The 16,519-nt window shown below is 32.0% G+C and overlaps 1 protein-coding gene and 1 long non-coding RNA gene across 2 annotated transcripts; one reads left to right on the plus strand and one right to left on the minus strand.

The window, feature by feature from the left end:
* Positions 1 to 460: 460 nt before the first annotated feature.
* On the minus strand, positions 461 to 2,915 carry LOC144547500 (LOB domain-containing protein 30-like). The gene is made up of 2 exons (XM_078296167.1): positions 2,444 to 2,915; positions 461 to 1,122 (listed from the first exon to the last, which is right to left on the minus strand). The coding sequence occupies exons 1-2, from the start codon at positions 2,804 to 2,806 to the stop codon at positions 736 to 738; spliced, it is 750 nt and encodes a 249-aa protein (XP_078152293.1). The 5' UTR covers positions 2,807 to 2,915; the 3' UTR covers positions 461 to 735.
* Positions 2,916 to 14,787: 11,872 nt separating this feature from the next.
* On the plus strand, positions 14,788 to 15,510 carry LOC144547654 (uncharacterized). Its single transcript, XR_013509127.1, has 2 exons — positions 14,788 to 14,967; positions 15,351 to 15,510. It is a non-coding gene; the product is annotated as an uncharacterized LOC144547654 (long non-coding RNA).
* The last annotated feature ends 1,009 nt before the right edge of the window (positions 15,511 to 16,519 follow it).

A 16,519-nucleotide genomic window follows, 5' to 3' on the forward strand; every position in this document is an offset into this window, starting at 1 on the left:
TTCATGATACCACGCTTTAGTACATAGATGAGCCTACCTAAGAGAGAATGAATGTTCTACATTATATATATATATATACTAACAATGGAGATACTATAAGTACTACCAACATATGCATTTATCATTTCATGATACCAAAATTTAGTACATAGATGGGCCTACCTAAGAGAGAATGAATGTTCTACATTATATACTAACAATGGATATACTATCAGCACTACCAACATCAGCAAATCTAGGATGATGTCCAAAAATATGTCTACTAAAAAGAGACACTGGATGTCTTTTTTCATAAATGAAATGGAGACCTAGCATCTATGAACTTAAAATATTGAAGTTACTGATCAAAACTAAATTTTATGCACAAGTTAGAATTTTCAAAGCAAGCTTGACTGAAAGATACTAGACCATAGATTTTGCACTTAAATCTGACCATCATTTAGCATTAAAAACTAAAAAGTTGAGCAAATCCATTAGCAAAAGAAAATGTTCCTTTTCCCTTTCTTAGACCAATGAAACAGTATTCCAAAAGTGAGCTACATCTCTTCCAAAAGTTGGGTTAATTATCCAATAAAAAAAAAGAAAATAAAGAAACAAATTGATGGAAATTACGAAAAACGGCCAATGCCGGGTACCTACCATGCCCTTAGTCTTCACCTTAACATCTTGTTAATTATTTCATTAGCATGCATTTCATCTTCCTTTTGTTAAAGCCATCATGCATGCTTCTCTTTCTTATTTAGAGAGAGAAGAAGGCCGGTCGGGAGAAACGCCCGACCCACCCCTATGCCGGTCAAGCAGCTCTCTTGCCAGTGCCTGGAGGTCACCCCCACCTGAGCTGCCAGATTGCTGACGCGGGTGAGGTGGGCCCCACTGAGAGGGACCAAAGTTTCCTACAAGGCCCCCAGTGGGTCCAATTGAGGGGTCAAAGAGGGAGGACAGGTCAACTCCACTCTGTGGAAGTCCAGCTGAGCTGGCACATGGAAGGTCAGAGATAGAGAAATGCTGAGGTGGCATGATTGGATTGGGCACTGGTGGGGTCGGAAGAGGTGGCGGCGATGGGAGCTCTAGAGTTGCAAGGTGCGCTTGGAGGTAGGTCAATTCAGCTTGAAGATTAACCACCTGCATGAAAAAGTAATATATGAAGTTAATTAACATTCTAACAAGGCTATAAATATGATCTGCTTAATTGTCCCCGCGAAACAAATGACCTGTATGTTACTTGAAGTCCCCAAAAGATTGAGCTTGAGTAAATATATGCAATGAGAACTTGTATTAATATATATAAGATATAGTATAGTCTATGTTTGTGAGTAGGTGAGCTTATTCAAATTGTGATTTGGTCGAGCTAACTTTGGTACCAAGTAATGCATGCCTGTAATGCACAATCGCTCTCTATCTCTCTCTGTGACTGATCCCAACAAAATTCTGGAAATTATATATAAAAAGTACAGAAAGAAGAATACTGGATTGTGTTAAAGTTTGTGACTAGTACATTTGTTTGAAAAATTAGTGAAGTTTGACAATAATTCATATTATATAATAAGATTTGAACAATACAAAAATAAATGTTACTCCCAAGATGAAGCGAGCCCATGTGCTAAGAGATTGGTATTAGACTTCTGGTACAAGAAAAGCAAGCGTATTTGACGTTCAAGAAATGCACTTGTGGAGAGAGAGAGAAAGAGAGGTAAGAGATATAACAGAAAGGGGTTGTTTGCCATATTTTGCTTCGGTTACCCCTTTTCTCTCTCTAGAAAGTGACAAACCCTTTTAAGATAGAGGCCCGAAACAAACAAATAAGGACTCCCAATTCTCAGCTCAAATTCAGCTAAATCTTTCAAAGCACATTAAAAGATTCAAACTAACTTGCAGTTAATAGATCTTTTGTAAAACGAAAATTTATGCACCTTGCTCCCTATACAAAATTCTTTTGCATTCATTATTAAAAAAAAAAATCATTGTCAAATCATGAGTTTTCTTTACCTTTATGTAATTTTTATGTTATGATTGATGTGACATATATCATTGCGATCGATCTTTTCTTGAAATTTAATGAAATTCTTTAAGAACTACTGACAGGAATCTTGTCTTTTCTTCCCTTCCCTTCCCTATTCCCTTTGTCTTGCAACTTCATCCCAAATTCTTCTTCAAGTACACAAAAGATACTTAACCCGTTTGTCCCCGAACACATTCAACATAATTGACAATATTTCACTTACAAATGGTTGCACTTTGCACTTTGTATTTCCTGAACTACTTGCTGAAAATATGAACACTTTCTTAATTTCCCCAAACAGAAAGAGAGAGGTAGAGATCAAGGCAAGTTATAATGGAAAGAAAAATTACACAAGCAAATAGAGATTTGGAGAACAGAAGTTCAAAAAGAAGAAAAAAAATAATAATTTACAAATTCAAACCCTAGCCATTTAAGAAAGCATACCTGTTGCTGAAGCGCGAAGATATGCGCAACGCATCCATAAACAGGATCCCTCAACCTGGCTTGTGCCTCATAACAAATTGTAACAACGGCATCGAGCCTGCGATGTGCCGGTATCTGCATGAGCAGTTTCGACACATTGCTAGCACCAAACACCTTGTGCACGGCCGCAAAGTGCCCCGCACCCTGCTCCGCATCAAAGTAAGGTGCAAATATGCACCCGTTCACACACTTGCGGCGGAGGAACTTGCATGCGCCACAAGGCCCGGTGCTAGCACCAGAGCCAGCACCGCTACCGGAACTAGAACCACTGCAAGCACCACCTCCTCCACTAGTGGTTGCTCCGCTGGGGTTGACTCCACTCATGTTTCTAGAGGTGGATTGAGGTTGGATTTTTAGGGGAGGTAGAGAGGGGAAGAGGATGAGAAGAGAAGAGAGAGGGATTAAGAGGGGTGATTTTGGGTGTTATGGGTGCAGGGTCATGATGGGTTACTATTTAGGGTTTTATATGTGAATTTTATATTGCATAGTTCTGAGCGTTTTTTGTGTTAAAAATTTTCCGGTAAAAATAATAGTATAGTTTTGTTTTGGTTTCGTTGTATTGATGAGACTTTAAAGCCACGGCAGGAAGTGAAGCCTACCACACTTCTCACTCTCTCTCTCTCTCTCTCTCTCTCTCTCTCTTGCTTTCTTTCTAATACTTTGCATATTGCGTGAAGCAAACATGCGAGATGGAAAAAAAATACATGACAAAATATTCCCAATACAAATCGGTCTTTCTCTCTCTAGAAATGTATACAGGGCAAATCCCAGAAGCTGGTCTAGCACTAGCAGTAGTATTACATCTACCACGTGAAAGATAACATGGCATTTGATCTTATTACTACACGCTATATGTTCACTGTTGATTTTTTTTGCAATTGTATCCTCTCAATAATACATATTTTTCTCAAACAAAGTCAAATTATATATATGGGAATATACTCAAAACTTCCAACCTCTCCCTTGTGATTTGACAAAACACATAGTACATTTTTTTTTTTAAGTGCATTAATTTTTTCTTAGATAAGTTATTAGATGTGAATTCTAGTTGAAAGTGTACATGATAGTTTTAATAAACACATACGCATATCCTAATTTCAGGCGAGCATATATTATAGTTTGACGAAAAATTAATATTCTTTGTTTACGAGTGTATATACTATCTAGAAATATGTATATATATTATAAGAGTTTGATATACCTTACATATAGTTTCTAGCCTCTTGGTGATTGGTTAAAAGTTAAAACAACATCTGGGCATTAATATTGTGTTCTTTTATCCATTAATTAATATTAATATATTTAATGATAATACATTCATAATTAATACTCTTAGCAAAAATTAGGTTATGATTAATGAGTTTATTGAAAATAAACATATTTTAGGGACTTAATGGCAATATTTAGTTAACGAGGTACAGTATGAGGAAAACGTGTCCGCATCCATCTTGCCTTTATATGGGCTGTCCATTTTTCAGATGCGTAGAAGCTAAATATATGGTTCTTTTGGTTCTTTTTTGTTTTATTTTATTTTTCCTTGTATTCTATTATTATTCCGAAAACGGTACCGAGATTTGTGATAATTTCGGTCAGGCCGTTTCTCTCTCCCGACTGCAGTTTTTCCGGTTTTGGGATCGACTTCATATATGGTGTCAGTGCTGGATAAATTTTGCTAAGTTTGGTACTTGATGGGTTTTGTGACTTGATCTATTATAATTATAAAATGATGATAACAATTATTTAAGATTCGGTTTGTTCAAAATTGATTCATCAATAAATGTCCAACACGTCATTCATCAATGTACAATTTACACATTGTTCACCAATACTTGTATTTAATATAAACAGAATTTGTGCTTCTGAAGTGATCAATAAAATATTTCCGATAGTATTAGGTCATGGTGCCACATGTTTCTCTTTGACTTCATTCCTTCCCCCTTTTTATTATTTTATTTTTATATATATATGTACCGGTTTTTAATTTTGTTGTGCTATTGCTTTCTTTAATTACAAATGATTACTGCTTTAATTGAATTCAACGGTATTAACTAGAAGCACATTAATTTACACCTGTTAAAAACTGAAGTCGGCAGGTGATATTTTCACCTCTCTTTTTTTCAAAAAAAGGAAACTAGAAGCAGAACTTTTGCTTGAATAAAAGCTTGTGAAAAACCTGAGCTTTTAGTTATTGATCAAAACGTTTCTGAAATTTCGGTTCGGTCTCTTTAGATGGCAGTTTCATGCATGTTTCGACTTTATTAAATCTAATTAATTTGTAGTTTGACCATCATATTTTCTTTTCATAAAGAGAGAAATAACTTGTGCTTATAATGTGTATTCTTTTTTATTGATGGTTTTTTCATGTGATTTTTTGGGGGGTTTTGCTTGTTTTGTGCCTAATTAATGGGTGGCAAAAGTAGTTGAAGTGAAATTTGGAAGGTGCTACTTTATATATATTGTCAATAACAGAATGCAACATAATCATGCATTATGCATTTTTTTTTAATTCTCTAGGATATCTTTTCTAGAAATTTCTTTAGTCAAGTGAAACATAAATATGTAATTTTTTTATTTTTCACGAGTGATGTATTCACATAAAATTTTATAATATTCTGAATTAATTCAAAATTAAATTAATAGATCAAATATGAATATAGTAAAATTAATAGAATATATATATATATATAGAGGTAGGCTAATATACAATCGATTGTTCCTGAGGTCCCATACAACCAAGTCATTTTTCTATTTTTAAAGTCCAAATGATCGATCCAAACCGTTCATCTTGTTCTCCATATTAATATGTGCTTGGAGACCAAATTTTACATTTTTCTGAATTTTTTTACTATTTATTAAGCCACTTTGAAAACCGCTGATCCAACGGTGGCTTAACAAAACAGTAAAATCAGAAGCCACGTTGGATCAGCGATTTTCAAAGTGGCTTAATAAATAGTAAAAAAATTAAGAAAAATGTAAAATTTGGTCTCCAAGCACATATTAATATGGAGAACAGGATGAACGGTTTGGATCGATCATTTAGACTTTGAAAATTGGAAAATTACTTGGTTGTACGGGACCTCAGAAACAATCGATTGTATATTAGCCTATCTCTCTCTCTCTCTCTCTCTCTCTCTCTATATATATATATATAGAGTACGGCTAACGTGCTTCCTCTAGCATATGGGCCGAAATGCTTCCGGTGGAAAGTTGAAATTTCAAAATCCAAAAAGTCGATCTGAACCGTTCATCTTCTTCTCCATATTAATACCTGCTTGGAGACCAAATTTTACATTTTTCTGAAATTTTTTACTATTTATTAAGCCATTTTGAAAATCGCTGATCCAACGGTAGCTTCTGATTTTTACTGTTTGGTAACCCACCGTTGGATCAGTGATTTTCAAAATGGCTTAATAAATAGTAAAAAATTTCAGAAAAATGTAAAATTTGGTCTCCAAGCAGATATTAATATGGAGAAGAAGATGAACGGTTCAGATCGACTTTTTGGATTTTAAAATTTTAACTTTCCACCGGAAGCATTTCGGCCCATATGCTAGAGGAAGCGCGTTAGCCGTACTCTATATATATATATATATATAGGTTGTGGCTAATTTGCTGCCAGCAGCATTTCTGCCGGCGGTGCTGCCGCCCATTTTTCTGTTTTGTGATGTCCAAACAATAAATCCAAATCATTAGATGTTTAATCTATATTATAATCTACTTGGAGACCAAATTTTACATTTTTTGGAATTTTTTTACTATATATTAAGCTGGTTTGAAAACCGCTGATTTCAATGCTGCAGAAATTTACTGAAATCAGCGGCTTTCAAACCAGCTTAATATATAGTAAAAAAAATTCCAAAAAATGTAAAATTTGGTCTCCAAGTAGATTATAATATAAATTAAACATCTAACAGTTTGGATTTGTTATTTGGACATCACACAGCTAAATATAGCCCCGGCAGCACCTCTGCTGAAATGCTGCCAGCAGCAATTTAGATAAACCCTATATATATATATCACAGCTAATTTGATTATTTTTTTCATTGACTCTCTATATATATTGTACAAAACGTGTTTAAATTTATAAAATTTTATACGGGCGCATCATTCTCAAAGAAAAAATATAAAAATCAGCTATTAAATTAATAAGTAAAATAATAATAATAAAAAATTAAATGAAAAAGATAACGTACGGGATCATTTTAAGATTTGTGCTAATTAATATATAACAAATGGACCTTTTTCAAACTCAAAGGGTGATATGATTTTGATTGTTGATGATTGGGTGCGTCCGTTACATTAATTTATACGCTGTAACTTCTAGAAAAGAATAAAATTAACCCCATTGAATTGATATTATTTATATATTATATATTTCAATGTTACATACAAATAGAAAGATTAAGCACATAGAATATATATGCCTAGTGGGTTTACAAGTTTACATTAAGCAATTTCAGAGAAATACAAGCTACCGAACGTAGACAACAATAAGGCATCCATAAATTGATAAAAATTAATGATTTTTAAAGTATATGCAAGCAGTAAGCTTACGGTCACATGTTTAATTCATTTGAGTGCATTCTATTCTAAGCAAGACTAAGCTTCTAAAAGAAATATAAATAAACATATATATATATTTGTTCTGGGGGCCACAAAACCAAAGAATAAATCATTAAATCACCAAAAGTCTGTGTATCCAAATATTTCGTATTATCCAATAACTGGTTTAATTATTAGCTCCACCATGTTCTCATCTGGTAAATTACAGAACAGTAGCTAGGAATGTATTCTGCATACGCTAGAGCACAGTAACTGATTATTTTATTAAAGTTTCAAGTCATTTTATATAAATGTATATAGCGAAATTTTAGTTATACACAAAATTGGGCTACATATAATTAGTGTTTATCAAATAAATATAAGTAATTAATTCAGATGATCAAACAATTAATCCTTTAGGAAAGTTTTTTTTTTTTTTTTCTGCTTTTGCCTTCTTTAGGAATTAAGCCTTGGTTAGCTGTTAATTGTCAATTAATTAATCCAATGTAATTCTTAATTTCTTTGTTTTATATCTTTTGCTATTTACAGGCATAAATCCCGAACTTCTTTTATAATAAATTTTAAATTAGCAATAGTTCTAGGTAAAATACATGTTCTTAGTTATAATTTATACTTTCTTAAAGATAGTTTAATAATTTTGGAATAACAAATCTTATTTATGTAACATTGCTGCCACCATAATTGTTATTAAATACATGACTAATCAACTTGATGAACAACCTTCCATGACTATTGACTTGCATAACCTCTATCTAGCAAATTCTCATTAAAAAAATTTACTGGCGCACCACCTTGCTCTACTAGCCAGAGCATAGACTAGATGGATTTGCCTTAGTTATTTTCCTAATATAAAGTAGCTAGGTTGCATTATTATATTACAATTAATTCAATTTATTAGCTTCAGAATTTATTATATTTGTCTTGGTATTCAGTTTTTTAATATTGGTATTAAGTTTATTAGTTGTTCAACATGGGCGAATCTTAATGTAAGTTAAGGAGACCGTAGCCATCTCTATAATTTAAATATTTTAATGAGGGTTCAAATGTCTCCATTTTTTTTGTCTCTATTATGTCTCCATTTTTTTAAACTTTTATAGTTCAAAATCTAAAACTTAAAAGTAAAAATAAAACCGTTGAATGTGATCTATATTATTTTCTCTATGTTCTCATAAAAAATTAACATATTTCAATTTTGTTTTTATGTGAATCAATAAGTTGAAAAATCAACGTCTCTAAATTATCCGCATTTATACATTTTTTACAAGCTCATGATAACAACCAAAATAAAGTTGGAATGTCATAAATTTTTACACTTGTGTAGATAAAATGATGTAGATCATATTCAACGGTTTTAATTTGACTCTTAATTAAGTTTTAGATTTTGAGTTATTAAAGTTTTTAAAAATGGAGGCATGATGGAGACACAAAAAATAGAGGCATTTGAACCCTCCTCTATTTTAATTATGTATATTTTAATTTTATGATATTTTATTGCGTTAAAAGTTTTTATATAGATCAAATCTCTTCATAAAATGTTAAATATGTAGTCTGGTGATTAAAATTATTTGTTTTATTCTGAAGACTTGAATTTAAGTTTCAACTACCACATTATATGCATTTTAAATTTCGGACCCACAATTTAAATTTTCTAATTCCGCCCAGTTAATCAGTTTAAATACTTTGGTGGAAGCTTTGTTGGAATTTCATTGGAGCACTGCTGAATTAATTATTGAAAAGTCAAAAGAAAATGTTTGAACGAAACAGTTGGTAGTAATTAATGATGATAACTACGATAATATTAGTATATTAGATTTCTTTACAAATATAACAGATGTTATAATTTATAAGTGAAGAGAATAAAGTTTAAAGTCTAATTTATTCCGAATTAAAGAAAAATTGTGCGTTCCAGTCAGAGCAGTAGTTATAATAGCTATTCTGGAGTATGAATACTCATGCAGATGCAGCTACACTTGTCTAATATTTTAAGAAATATATATCTTGATACTCGTGCCATTTTATAATATCTCCATTGACCCAAATCAGAGTCCTGAGGTTGTTACTGGTAAATGCATGGAACGTCTGTTGAAAATTCTTTACAAGGGCTGACAAAAAAAAAAAAAGGGAATATTTTATTCGCTACTGCTCTGGAATCAACCTCCAAATACTCCTGAGTCCTGACCAAAGGCTTTACCAAATAGGCACTTACCCCCTCTTGTGTGAAGAATGCATATCCTCTGCATTAATTCAAAAATGAATCTTTTGAGTTAATGAATCTCAACCATCTGATTTTAAACAGAGAATTTGATCCTTGCTTATGATATATATAGGAGGGCTCTTTAATATTAGTGCAGATTTAGTCTGCGCGGATTTTAAAGCAGATCGAATGGTCAATATTCATTAACTCAAAAGATTTCCATTTGAGTTAATGCAGAGGATACGAATTCCTTGTGTGAATCCGTATCACCCAGGTATCTGAGGTGCAAGCTGAAAATCAGGACCGCTCTTTTATCATGGCACAAATCTTAAAGCAGTCCCCTACGGATACGCACTCTTGTGTTCTCTGTTCAAGCAATAAATTGAAAACGGGGAACCACCTTTTCTAAATTTAGTGTGGTCAATTAAGTTGCTTTAATTTGGTCATTGGTCTTCAATAACTATTTGATTTAATTAATTTGTGAGTCACGTTTTGAGCCCAAAATTTAAACCTTGATCAATAATTATTTGTTCCAAAGATTGGCCCATCTTTTAAAAAAAAAAAAATATTAGAAAGGTAGATATTATTTCCAGGACTTGTTTCTAAATAATATTTTAAATTCTAAATATTAGAAAGTTAGATATTTAAAAAAAAAATTAATTCTAAATATTTCCAGGACTTGTTTCTAAATAATTTTACAGAATTTATATTACTAATTGATTCTAAATGTTTTCCTGACAAGTATGAATTTGAATTGGGGTTTTTTTGCTCTCATCTTGCACCAAGAGTTAAAAATTATGTTTCTCTTCACATGAAAAAGTGGTTAATAAAATATTTAAGAGGTGTTAGGAGCTATATTAATATATTGGAGTATATTTCTATCTAATTTAAGACGTAAGAAGGTCAAATAAATAATATGTCTAGTAGTTAAGAGGATATTATAATATTGTCTCCCTAATCTCATAAGATATAAAATCATATTTCTTCTATTTTATTTTACTATAGCCATATATATAACTTCTGTTAAAATTTTATTTTAATTAAAATATGTTAGATGATAATTGTCAATAATTTTTAAAAAATTATAGAACAGTACTGCTTTGTTTTAATATTAATTCATTTTTAAACTAACAAATGTTATAATATATCGCCTTAATAAATACTTGTTTTATTAATATGATTTAGCGGCCTCTGTTCTCTGGAAAAAAAAAAAATCAAAGATAATATCCTTATTTTTACGGTGATTCACATCCGAAAAAGAACTAGTTCGGCCTTCAATGCCTCACGCCATCCTTCCAATTAGTTCATGCCACGTGTCACATTACGGGGGGCCCACCGTAACGGCCGAAACTGGATGACATCACCACCCTCATGGGGGCCACCGCCCGCCGTTTATCTCAACTTTAAACTACTTTTTGGTATTTTATTATAAAATGGATGTACACAAATGCTTTTGTATTTCACTAAAAAAAAAAAATGCCTTTGTACTGTTTCAGGATAGGGAAGAGAATGAAATGCTTTTGTTCTCAATTTGTAGCTTCAATACTGTTTGGTGACCTGAATGGCTGACTGGAAAATTATGGGATTCAGAATTAATTCTCTCTCTGTTTTTTTTCTTTTTGTTGGTGAAGAAATTGGAATATGGGTACATCAACGCTTTACAAAGTATTACATTAGAGACTCCGGCTAGTATGGCATCAGTGTCATTTCAGTCTATATAATACTAATTCTAAAACCTATTGACTCGACTTCAAACGAAGAATCCAAATCGATCTACTTCATTAGTTGTGCGTTTATATGCAAAATTTATAATTTTTTGAGTTTATTTAGTATCAAGTCAAGTGGTCAAATGTGAGAGATTTTAAGTTAATTTTAATGCATTCATTTTTCAATATTTTTGACGGCTTGATTTGATACTAAAAAAACTCGAAAATATATAAAATTGGCATGTAAACACATCACTCATATAGTAATTAAAATAGTTTGAACGGTTTGGATTTATCGTTTGAAATCTATCTAACAAATTTTGGAGTTGGTGTCATATGACACCAATATCATACTAGCCAGACTCTACATTAGATGTCTTTATAGAATATTGTATTCATGATTTCATGAGTACGTTTTCTTTTTTTTCTTTTTTTCTTTTTTTTTTAAGGATAAAATTGCATTCAAAATCAGCACAATTTCATAAAAGATGACCATTCTGTTCCTATGTTTCGACGGGACCTTTAGAATGTAGAATAAAATAAATAAAAGATATTGTGATTTTACCATAATCTATCTATGGTGGTCTTGAGAAGCATTTTAATTGTAAATTGTTCCTTAAACATTTTTTTACTAATGATAGGTAAAAAATTTACTAGTGCAGCTAACGAGTTACATACTGTCATAAAGTAACTAATTTAAGTTGTGGGCTATTTAGATATTGACAATTATTTTCTTCTAAAACTAGACAACAAATTATATATAGATTTATCATAGTTTTTAACGGCACTTAGAGAGGATTAAATAGAGTCTTAAAGACTTTTAGACATTTTTCGTTTAAATTCTCTAAATTAGCAACTCAAATAATTATCAAACTGGTGTGTACTAGTAAAGTAAATAGAGTAGAGTTTAGATAAATTTGAAACGCAAGATGATAATAGAGTTCGGCATAAAAACAATCATGTCTCCGGAGTAGAACAATCTCGTCGGCACCCCTTTTCTATTACTCAAAATGAAAGAATACAACTCGTGACACGTGAGCCCAACTATGGTGGAAAGTCATGGCCTATCTCGTGTACAAGGTGAGCCTAGAAGCTCGAGGTAGAGAGTTCCTTGGAATCGTCACACATCTATGGATATATGTGAGCGGAAACGCTCAAGCTAGTGAACTTTTTTGCTCCCTACAATCATGATGCACTAGCTAGGGTGGAAATGCTCTAGAACTAAACAGAGCATTACAGTCGCTAACTAATTGAATTCCATTCGCTAACAAAATTGTTGCAGTGCTATCTAAACTATAAAAAAGTATCTGCAATTTTTTTTTAATCTATTTTAGTAATTTTTTTTGTTTTGTTTTAACGCTATTAAATAAATGTGATCGATAATATATATCTATTATTCTATTCTCATAGTATATAAGGAGGAAAATTCAAATGAAATTTAATGGCAAAATAAAATAGATGGATATGATCTGTATCCTTTTCTCTACTCTATGTACATGTACAATATTATGATTACTAAAATAGATTAAAAAAAAATTGCAGATACTTTTTTATAGTTTAGATAGCACTGCAACAATTTTGTTTGCAAGTTGAGAATTGCTTGATAATCAATCAAGTGTCAACAAAACCAGCTGACCCGTTAAACTTTTTAAACCCGGTCGGATTTTGAATCTCACCAAAGTTATAACCTATCTACAATTAAAAGGTGTTGACAATTTTTCTCTTTGCTAATTAAGTATGTGATTTTTAATGTCTATAAAGAAACCTCCCATCAGAATTAATTTTGAACTCACAATCTCATATATACAAAGGATGTTGTCCTTGTAACTATACTAAATGTTGATTCTTAAATAAATTTATTTTTAATGTAACATATTTCATATATTGTTATGAATTTTCTTACGGATACGGGATACCAATTATGCAAATATGATTTATTTTTAATGTAACATATTTCATATATTTTTATGACTTATTTGACGAATACCAATCATGCAAATCTATACTATTGATACGTGCTCAAATGAAAATCGAAAGCGTGTATTGGAACTTCGCACCGAGGTAAATATTATAAAATTTCGGTACACCGTTCTATAAAAAATACAATAAATTTGCGGGACAGAGATGGGAAAATCATGACTAAACCGCGTTTTAAAACTGTACAGTACTCCAAAATTCCGTGTTAATTTTTTTTTATATGAGCAGTTTAAATTCTACATTATTTTTATTTTTATATTTCAATCATACTTTACATTCTTATCTTCTTATTAAAATGTGCATGGAGACTAAATTTTATAATTTTTAAAAACTTCTTACTGTTAATTTTAGATGGGAACAAATTCACTGTTTTGGACTATCCAAAAACACTGATTTTGTATCTGTCTAAATTATTTTCCAAAAATATTAATTCAGTCTTGAAGAACATTTTAATGTGAAAATTACATTGAGTGGTCTGAATCAGCTGTTGGGACTTAATTTGAAAATGAAATTAGAATGCATAACATAATGTAGACACAAAAATAATGAGAGATTTTAACCCTACTCATTTTATATAGTGTAAAATGCATAAAATTACAAAATTGTAAATTCTAAAAAAAGAATTGGAAAAATAAGTTGAAGTTGAACAGTTGTTAACGGCGCAAGAGGAGTACCGCGCCGTCCGGTTCATGTCCTGTCCAAAGGGAGACACACACACACACTCTATTGCCACCTCCGCTTGCCACGTGTCATCCTACCTATCTATTATTTCTCTCGTCCGATTCTTTGAACTTAAAGTGGTTTAGTGACTATAGCAGATTTGGGATGAGTTCAATCAAGTATGAATAGTACCATCTGTCAGGTACAGCCTATTGGATAGGTTCATTTCAGGTTGTTAGGTTTTATTTACCAATTATACACTGATCATTAATGGTTAATTAAAATAAAAATCGATAATATTAATTGACAATGCTAGTTTGATTTTATATAATACACAAATAATAGAGTTCAAATAAAAAATTTATAACTTGTGCATTGTATGAAGTCAAATCAGCACTATTAATATGCTTATTCAATATTGCAAGTTCAAATTTATAGAAAATTGAGTAGCTACTTGAGAAAACAAATATAGAACTCTGATAGTGCGCTTTGAACCTCTTTTTCCACAAAATAATAAATAATTTAATTAATTAAGTTGCATTGTACATTAAGGGGCTCTAAATTTTAAATGCAACGAAAACTAATAATATCTGATAAAGAAATGCTATTATATTCGGATATGAATATGTTGTTATTCTTAAGGGATCACAGGAATAACCCTGTTATTTCTATTCCAACCATTCAAAGTTTTTTATGCACGAATCTCAAAGAATTTTTTTTTTGTACTCTAATCTCGACAGTCAACGACTGGGATCGGAATAACATGGTCCTGTTATCTCTTTAGAATAACAACATATTTATTTCTATTATTTTCGTCTTCTGTTTTCTTTAGAAGGAAACAATAATTGGGCAAGAAAAAGCACGTCTTAGTTTGGTAATACTTGTGATTTTGTCATAATTCCACGTAAGAAAAAACAATTTTAAATTAGTTGAAAGATTGTGAAGGATACTCTCAATAAAGAAGGAATTATGAAGAAAACACGCATTTTGTCATACTTAAAGTGTACCTAAAAATCTGAATCAGACATTTGATTGTAGATCTGAGGTTCAGATTGTATTTGTTTGAGACCTTTCGTCTTCTGAAAAAAACACGCATTTAATCTCTCCATCTCTCTCTGGTTCTCTTTTTGTCACTAGCGCTCTCTAGTACCCTTTTTTCTCTTTATTTCACTATGTTCCCACACCGCATCGCCTCTTGGTCCCAAAAATGACTGATCACGACTCTCTCCCTCCTTCATACGATACAGTCATAGACCTTCAGCAAACATCGGACCATCGGCACCGCTCTCCTCCCGCCAGTGAGCACGGGTTGATTCCTCCTACATAGCAACTAATTAATCATGGTTCCAAGTTCTGTCCAAGCTTCACCGACATCTCCATTCATGGTAGCAAACTCTAAATTAAGTTTATTATCTATCTTATTTTTCAACTGATGGTGGGGCTATAGCAAATTTACTAGCAAGAGGTTGCGGGATTCATATGGAAGTTGCATATTAGTTCATACCTTTGCATAAATGATCATAGTACATTAAATTCACATTAGTTGCATGAGCAGTAAATATTTTCAACAATATTTACTAAAAACTTCAGCATGATTATTCATAACAAAGAAACTACGGTGATGTTATTTGGTTGTTGGCATCTAGAAAGTGATATTATTGTATTAAGATGATGTGATATTATTCATAACAAACTGCTGCACATAGTCACTTTAAATGTAACAAATCTAATTAACTACCATTTTTCCCTATTAATTTTCTTGTCTTAGGATGATGCTTCTACAGATGATGACATGGAGACATATATTTCTCCAAAAGATAAGAGTGGTAATGATTTTGTTCCAGGGAAGGGTATGAAGTTTGCTTCGCTTGAAAAATTTGAAACTTTCTATCATAATTCTGCCATTTCAGAGGGATACGTAACACAGATAAAGAGGACCATTAAATTTTCACATAGTGATCAGATTCGTTACCGTCAATATGTGTGTTCCTGTGAAAGATTTTGTAAAGATAGAAAATCAAATGATAAAAGTGATTTAGATCAATAAAAGGTAGGTAGCTAGAAGAACCTTGACTCGTAGATGTGGTTGTCTCGTAAGCATAACTATGTCAAACAAGAATGGTATATGGGTAGTAGGAAAGATTAACAAGAAGCACAATCATCTTTTGGTTAGTCCTAATAGTCAGGTTTACTTAAAATACCTGGGGATGATGCCGTATGTGGTAAAAAGTCTAGTGGAGAAGTTTAGCGAAACAAACCTTCCTATTAGTAGAGTGCCGGATATTGTGAATTGTGATGCAAGCATAAATGTTTCACAAAGAGAATGTTTGAATCATATGAGAGATCTTAGAAGAAAGAATTTAGATATTGGAGGTGCAAATGTCATTTTGGTTTATTGTATTGAGAAAAAAATACAAGATCCAAATTTCTTTTATGCAATCTAAACTGATGAAGAGGATATGATGGTAAATGTCTTTTGGATAGATTCGACCGTTCGTCGATATTATGAGCAATTTGACGATGTTTTGGTCTTTGATACCACTTACAAAACTAACAAGTATGATTTTCCTTTAGAAAATTTGGTTGGTGCCAATAATCATTCACAATCCATCATGTTTGGTTTTGCATTATTACAAAATGAGCAAGAATAGACAGTTGTGTGATTGTTTGAGACTTGGTAACATGCAATCGGTGGTAAGACACCGATATCAATTCTTGCGGATCAAGATCGTGCAATCCAAAATGCTATTGAAAAGGTGTTTCCGACCATTACCCATAGATTATGTCTTTGGCACATCATGACAAAATTTCCTGAATGTTATGGTTACCTCTACAAGGATAACTCACCATTTTGCCGAGATTTAAATGATTGTTTGTATAAATCAATCACTACCGAGCAATTTGACAATGAATGAATGAAGATTATGGAAGACTATG

Source organism: Carex rostrata, chromosome 31, assembly GCF_964058835.1.
Source record: "Carex rostrata chromosome 31, lpCarRost1.2, whole genome shotgun sequence".
NCBI classification, from domain to species: domain Eukaryota; kingdom Viridiplantae; phylum Streptophyta; class Magnoliopsida; order Poales; family Cyperaceae; genus Carex; species Carex rostrata.

Bases quoted from the DNA above. Each gene is read 5' to 3' on its own strand.
- LOC144547500 (XM_078296167.1), bottom strand. From the start codon at position 2,806: ATGAGTGGAGTCAACCCCAGCGGAGCAACCACTAGTGGAGGAGGTGGT. The intron at 1,123-2,443 runs GTATGCTTTCTT...TTTTTCATGCAG, and splicing joins TCTTCGCGCTTCAGCAACAG to GTGGTTAATCTTCAAGCTGA.